This window comes from Aptenodytes forsteri, unplaced genomic scaffold (assembly GCF_000699145.1).
Source record: "Aptenodytes forsteri isolate BGI_AS27 unplaced genomic scaffold, ASM69914v1 Scaffold79, whole genome shotgun sequence".
Taxonomy (NCBI): domain Eukaryota; kingdom Metazoa; phylum Chordata; class Aves; order Sphenisciformes; family Spheniscidae; genus Aptenodytes; species Aptenodytes forsteri.
Window position 1 is genome coordinate 5,184,993 of NW_008794776.1, and position 7,705 is coordinate 5,192,697.

The 7,705-nt window shown below is 48.6% G+C and overlaps 1 protein-coding gene across 1 annotated transcript; it reads right to left on the reverse strand.

The window, feature by feature from the left end:
* Nucleotides 1-1,109: 1,109 nt before the first annotated feature.
* GP1BB (glycoprotein Ib platelet beta subunit) lies at nt 1,110-3,615 on the reverse strand. The gene is made up of 2 exons (XM_009274380.2): nt 3,511-3,615; nt 1,110-2,806 (listed from the first exon to the last, which is right to left on the reverse strand). The coding sequence occupies exon 2, from the start codon at nt 2,634-2,636 to the stop codon at nt 2,022-2,024; it is 615 nt and encodes a 204-aa protein (XP_009272655.1). The 5' UTR covers nt 2,637-2,806; nt 3,511-3,615; the 3' UTR covers nt 1,110-2,021.
* Nucleotides 3,616-7,705: the final 4,090 nt, after the last annotated feature.

The window sequence follows — 7,705 nt, forward strand, 5'->3', positions numbered from 1 at the left end:
CCTAGCATGAGGTGCATTGGCTACAAAGTCCAGCAAGGTCCAATCTCCAGAAGGAAAAACAAATCTGAGCTGGAACTCAATTTCCTTGAGTGCTACACTGCAACATCCAGTCAGGCTAATGCCACAGATGTTTAGTGTTGGAGGGACATGGGGCAGAGAGAGGAAAGGGAGGAAAGAGGCCTCCGAAGGCAGAGCCATGTGTCACTTACCTCACGTCAGGCTGGCCCAGGTGCATGCAGCATGGTGAACATCCTCCTCAGCCTTTGACGCCATCCCCATGCTGCACATCAGCCCTCCCTCAGCACAGCAAGGGGGATTCATATTGCACAGGGGACCCCATCTTCCCGCCTCAGCCTCCATCTGCACAGCCTCCACCCAAGCACCAGGCGCTTATTCCACTGCAATACTTCATACATCCACCCCTGAGATGAGCTGACCCGAGGTGAAGCAACTTGAAGCAGAGAAGCCTCCTCTTCTCCTCAGGCAGCCCCCCTGAGTGCCCAGACCACCTCCTTCCTCCTCACAGATTTCCCTCAGCAGCCTCATCCTGAAGGTGTGGGCAGACTCCAGGTGAGGGCAGTCAGGGCCAATCAGGACCGTTAGGGAGCATTTGGCAGCTGTTAGCAACCATCAGAGCCAGTGCAAGACACCACCACCTCCCAGCCATCACCGGGCGAGGGGTTCTTCTCACAGCTGAGCTCCGTTTTTATGTGACGTGAAGGTCTTGGAGGAGAACTTGAACCCCCATGAACTGGGGTTGGGGACAGAGGGCACAGGGGCCATTCACCCACAGCCAGCAGCGCCATTGCCCTACAGGTGTGCTTGCACCAAGAAACACCCTTCCCTTTCCAGCCCGCATCATATAAAAATAAGCAGCAACTTAGGGGAATGAGAAGGAACTCCACATTTAGATTGGCCCAGTGTGGAAGCCAGTAGCTGTCAAAGTTTAACCCTATGGTGCACTCCTGGTAATGTCTCCACCTGCCTTCGGTATTTGTTCTGCTTGGCACGAAGTTTTAGTGTAAGGGAGCGTGACAAACTGCCAGGGAGCATGACAGAGTGCAAGATACTTAGTGTAGAATGGAAAAATAAGCCATTTACATCATCATGCATCATTATTTTATTTCAATTTTGCTTCATTCCAAAAATAATTAAGGGACATTGTAACCAGCAGTAGGCACATCAGTGGGTTTTGCAGTTTGAGTCTCTAAAGATGACCTGATCTCTTGTGCCAAGTGCCATACAAACACAGTCAGAAAGAACCTCTGGTCTCAATAACTCTTGGCTTCAGGGTGAATTTCTCATAAACATTCAGGACCCCAGTCTGACTCCGTACATGTTGAAGTCAGTATTAAAACTATAAGTAGATTAAAAGGAATGAAGATAGGGTAAATGGGTAAGCTTCTCAACATTCCCTCCCTCCCCCAGAAGAACATTGGAAAAGATGCATCAAGCAAGAAGATGTCCCTTCTAAAAGGGAAGAATCCTTTCCCTTTTACTGATGGGAAACTGAGGCAGGAGAAGACTAAGTCACTTGTCCAAAGTTACTAAGGCAATCGGTGGTAGCACCAAGGAAGCTGTACTTCTTCATTGTCCTAGTCCAGTACCTTAACTGTTCACTGTCCACCTCTGTCCTCACCTGACCCAACGCAATCAGAAGCATCGTGGAAAGTATGGCTGAAATACTCTAGCATAGGAGGGATCAAGCACCGTAGCCCCTATGAGCTTATGAGCAGTTTGAGTCAGTTCTGGTTGCTGTAGTTTATGATTTCCTTAGTCTACCAAACCAGAACCACTCCCAGCTCAGCAAAGCAATCAAGGTCATGCTAAAGAGTTTAAAGCATTAAAAAACACAAGATCAGGTCTTTGGAAATACAGCAAGTGTCTGATCAGTTCAAGTCCTGCTTCGGACTGCAGTCAGGATCAGATGCTGCACTGAATTATCCCCTCTGGATATCATAAACCACATGACCTTGGCACAGCATCACCCAAGGGGGAGGAGGGTCTTCAGTCTTGTGATGTTAATCACTGTTGTAGGGGCTTCTTGAAGAAGATACCCAGGTGTCTACATGCTGGCGTAGATCTCGGGTGGTGCTCTGGGCTTCAGTGGTCATTCTCCGAAATTTCTGCAGGTAGACAATGATGAAGATAACCAAGATAGCCTGGAGGAAAAGGAGGATGAAGAGACAGAGCTGAGAGACGAGAGCCAGGCTGCAGTACCAGTACTGGCATGTGGAGATGATCTCGTCTTCTGTCAGATAGGCAATGATCCGGTCCTGCAGGTGAGCTGGGGAGGTGCATCTCACATCCCTGTATAAGGTCCGGTTCTGCTGCCACTGGAGCCAGGAGCGCAAGTAGAGGATGTCACAGTTGCATTCCCAAGGGTTGCCCTGCAGGTAGACTACCTGGAGGCTCTCTAGGTTGTCAAAGAGTCCATTGGGAATAGAGGTGAGCCTGTTGTAACCAAGGTGGATAATTTCAGCCGAAGGGCGGAAAGCAACTGGTAGTTTTGCTACCGTTAGGCCTTTTGACGTGCAGTCGATAATGTTGGTGGCACACTTGCATGGCACAGGGCATATGGGTATCACAAGTGGGAGGAAGCCAAGGAGGGAAAAGAAGATAATTCCACTGTTCATCTTCACCTGCAAACACTCCCCTGGTGAGACTAGATGAGGTGGAGACTAGGCAAGTAGACACCACACACTCTAGGACTGACACCACAGCCCAGGTCTTTTGTTCGTTTGCTCTGAGGATGAGTTTCTAAAGTTGGGTGAATTTGGCGTCCTTCACAGGAGATGCGAGAGCTCTGAAAAGAACAGAGTTAAAAGAGGTGTACAAATTCTTGGTCTCCCATTACAGGAGAGGGAATGTTCCTGGTCTTCCAACCCTGGATTTGAGGAGGGATATGAACAGATGGCTACTGGGAGGCTTAGCTGCAGCCATCAAATTCATTTTCACTAGTCCTCAGAAGTGTACAAGAGATGCTTGTATTTTCAGCATTACTGGAGGCGCATTACTTAGGGTAGCCAAGAAAATTTATGTCAAGGAATCAAAAATTCGAATATGAAACTGCTCATGCCATATCACAGCTCTGAATTATGTCTGTAAGCAAAGCTTTGTTCATGCAAACTGCAAGAGGAGATTCAGAAATAAATTTTACTGTTACCACAAGTGAAAAATAGCCTTTCCAGTTTTGAAAAGAAGTGATAAACAGTCCTTGGCCAGCAGAGAGGGTGCTGACCACCGAAGGTGGAGGTCAGTGGAGTCTTCCCTGCTAGACATTGCTCCAGCAGGTGAATATCTCCTTCTGGAGCTCTGACTGTGGTGGGAGACGTGGGTCAATAAGCCGTCTTTATATTGCAGTCTCGTGCCACTGCTGAACACATGAGCTGCTATAACTTCTTTAGGAGAACAACTACACATACCTGCAATAAGGCAGTGCTTTTCTGTGCAATCCATCAACCAAATGAAAAAAAAAGAAAAGAACAGAAGGTAGCTTTGTTCACTTACCACAGTAGTTCAATCCTTGCTTTCTTGATGGCTTTACAACACAAGAGGAAGGTCTTAAGGCAGTCCAGCCAGTGCAAGAGTGTTTGCAGCTGCATAGCTGAGCTCATGGTTAATCCCCTTGCAGCTGGCTGGCAAGATAAGGGTCAGGCTCATCCCAGGGACACCTCCCACATGAGGCCTTCCTGCAAGTTTGCTGCATGTCACCGGAAGCTGAGGCTTCATTGAGCAAGTCTTCCAAGAAATGGGAGCTGACACTCCTCGCAAGAACACATTTGCTGGGAGAGATGCTGCCAGTACTGATAACTGTGATTCTGGGCCCACATGCTCAGTCTAACGGAAACATTGCAAAGTCTCAATTGCAAAGTAGTAACCCAAAATACATTTCAACCTGGAAGGTGACGTTACTGGTTTGTACCATACTCCCTGAGCACTGTGGCCTTTGGTTTCCCATCTCATCAGGAAGACTATATTTGGCAGAGCGGTGAGACCTAGCACTTTGCAGCGTGCTGACCCTGAGGTTTCCCTTGAAGCAGTGACACAAATCTATTCCTAATTAGCAGTGGAAGATCTGCTGAAAGAAATGGACTTCCAGTGACCACACTGGTGTCAATAGTTGAGCCAACGAGAAAGATCCTCCAGGAACTTGCATCCTCTCATGATTGTTATATGGGTAAAATATAACTTTTGGCATTTCACTGTCTACATAAAAATAAACTAGTTAGATTCACAGGAAGGACAACAGACTGGGAAAGATAGTGCTCCAAGGAACTGCTCTTTTGATAGCCAAGTGAGTTAGCAGCTCTCGACAAGTGCAGCTTGCAGTTACCAAGAAAGACATCCTTTATTCAGAAGTTGCATTACACAAATACTTGAACAGGTAAGTCCAAGGGTCAAAAGTACCTTTAGGTAGAATCTTGTCTTCTCAAGGCCATCGCACCTTCACAGACATTTTTCTGCCATCAGCCTGACTCTAGGGATTGGCTATGCTCCTTAGGATAAGGCCACCAGAATTACATTGCGAAACTGCTGCCCCATTGGGCCCAACTCTATTATCTTGTACTGTGCACATTGTACAGAGCAGAAATGATGAACGCCCTGAATGCGCTGATATTAAAGAGAATTTAGGGTGTAAACAACAGCAGAATTTGGCCCTAACCAAGGGAAAATCTCTGATGCTCTAAAAAAAAAATAATTAAGCTTTAAATTTCTAGTAAGTTGGAGCAGATCATTCCAGTTGTTTCACTGTGGCAGACAGGCAGAGGGGGAAAGAGATCTTAGGCTAACAAACGAACCCAGTTTTTCCTGCAGGGCCTGCTTTCCACTTGGGAGCAGCTTGACTACCACAGGGTAAGTTTGCTCAGCAACAGCCTCATCTCATGCATTTGGAGCTATGTTTATTCACAGGCAGGTGTTCAGGCCAGGTGTGGCATGGAACTGATCTAGAGCCAGACCCATCCTGGCTCTGCATGCAGCACAGACTCAGCAATGATCCTTTGGCTACTTACAAAATGGATTTCCTGGGACTGAATCCTGCCCAGCTGCCCATGGCTAATTTAGACACCGCTCCTAGGGAAGCTTAAAGATAGAAGAACTTCAGGATCATCTTGTCTAGCTTCTGACATAAACACAGGCCAGAAATCCCATGCAGGAAGCCCTGCCTGGAGCCTGCTCTGACAGAACTGGATAAAAGGAGAAACACCATCAGTTTTGCTCTCTCCTGCCCATAATGTATCACCAATGCTGCTCAAGGGGACTGAAAATTAAACAGAAAGAGGTTGGGGTTTTTTAATGTATTTATTTCACTGATCAATTCAGGTAGTAAACATTATTATTAATAATAATAATAATAACAATAATCATTTAATAAAATGGATATGTTTTAAAAGGTTTCATTTTTCTTTGTTCACAATGACAAAAAGTTCAAACAGAAATTTACAAAAAAATACATATTATAATAACCCAACAGATGGACAGGAAACAAAGAGCCTAGGAATGGAACAGGAGGTGAGGAAGTCACATGGCAGGAGCAAGCCAGCATTAAAGCACAGCGTGGTTTGTGAGGAGGAGCAGGGAACGCCATTGCAGAGCACGAAAAGTGGGACCCCCTCCTTCTCTGGGGGGAGGCATGCAGGGAGGCAGCAAGGACTGCACAGGCAGGACCAGCACAGCAGCGGCACATAAGGAGTTCATGCCACAGCTCCCTCCCCAGTCAGGCACAAGGTCCAAGATGTTGTACCGACAGCCCCAGCTGCAGCCTGGGACAGCTCTGCGGAGTGGGACACCACCCCTGCAGTGGCTCACTCAGCAAGGCAAAGCTTGGCAGAGGCACAGGAATGTGCCTGAGGGTGCAGGGGTCGCATAGAAGGCTGTGGAGGGTTGCGTGATGGGAGGTGTTAAATTACTTTCCTATCCATGCTTCTCACTGCCAGAGCCAAATGGCCAAGCTACATTTGTTCAGGAGTCTCTTCTCCACTTACTGCGCAGCTCAATGCAGCAGTACAAAACACTCCTTTAATAAACGGATGCCACCTTCCAGGCCAGAGTCTGAATCCCTGGTGCCCCCCAAAGTCAGTCTCTAATCCCTTTCCAGGCAGCCCCTAAACTCTAGTGCTCTGGGCAGGGAACCTCCTACACGGGGACATGATTTCAGCGGTACCACTGTCCCTCTGTAGAAGCCATCTCTGGTGCCTCACTCCTGTGCTTTTTTTTTTTTTTTCTTAAGTGCAACTTGAACCATCTTCGCCAGCTGGCAGCCAAAGGCTTCAGCTCTCTGTAAAGGACAGACTTGTGACTATCGACTTCATGTAGGAGTCGTGCACTGAGCTGATGGAGACTTCCTCACCCAGAGGGACAGGGGCAGATTCACCCTCAGCAATCCTGCCTGCCTGTGACCAGAGTACCCTGTGCTCTCACCAGCACACAGCACTTCTGCCCACATGCCAGGATAAAAGCTGTCAGCTCCTCTACATCCATGCTAAAGGGTAAAGGTCTCCATTATCTTCTAGGAATGAATCTGTTTGAAAGAGGAACACCTCCAGCTGGACAGGGCTCATTTGCAACAGAGCATCCTCCTCACAGACAAGACTAGTGTAAGAAAAGAGGGGACAGGTACTGCAAGGTGTTTCCTGTTATGCTAGCACAGATAAAGCTGAGAACTCAGCAGCCCTCCTGCTTCGGACAGCAGCAAACCAGCTCCAGAAAACCTGGAGGAAGCTCCTGTTTCAGGCTACTCCACTGCTCAGATAAGCACATCGCACAAAGAAAGGTTGTATTTCCTCCTTAAGCACCTTGGTCCTGCCTGTTATTGAAGACAAGCTGAACCCTTCCCTGCTGCTAGGCTGACACTGCCACTGTCACTTACGAGCCCAATACAGGGGAGAATGAAAGAAAAAAAAAACCACCATTGTTGGACACTGCTCTTGTCCAGCTTGCACATTTCTGCCAAGGGGCTTCCACCCTCACTTTGTCCTTCCACACTGTGCCAGGGTCTCTCCCCTGCCCCTGCAGCTCATGTACTGGCTAAACTGAGGCTCTGTACAGTGAGTAACTGGAACCAGCCAACCTACTCACCACCTGGAAAAGCCCTGATCAGGACTGTAAAGCCTCACGGGGGGAATCAGACAAATGCAGCGCCTAATAACAGAATTTAGGGCCTGGCTATTCCTGGCCAACACTGTGCTTCCTATTCAGGGAGATCTACTGGGGAGAGCCAGAGATGGAGGAGCAGATACAAAGGGGGAAAGGGGACAGAGGAATCGGGCCTGGAGCCAGAGGAGCAGAAGGGCCCAGCCCATGGCAGCACTCGCTGGAGTCAGAGGGGAGAGCCAAGTGTCTCTCCCTCCAACAGCCCTGATTCCCTGTGAACGCGGCAGTGTTGCTGGTGAGGCCTGCCCTGTTTGGTATATCACACTCCGGGGCTCTGCTCTGGCTGGACTGAAGTTAAAAATACTGCAGGAAGCAAGAACAGGACAGAAGCTGCTGCCCAAAGAGTGCTCTTATCTTTGCCCAGCAGATCCACCAGCCTTTCCAGCACTGAGACAGGAAGAGCCTTGGACCGGGGAGGGGGAGAAGGGCCAAGTCCCAGGGGAAAGGCAGGGGAGCAAGTGCCAAGTCTGCTGGGCTGTGCTCAGCCCCATGCAGTGACACTCCTGCACCTGCCATGGTGACCCAACACCTGCCTGGACAGGCAGCTTGC

Excerpts from the sequence above, each read along its gene's own strand:
- GP1BB (XM_009274380.2), bottom strand. The coding sequence starts at position 2,636 with ATGAACAGTGGAATTATCTTCTTTTCCCTCCTTGGCTTCCTCCCACTT.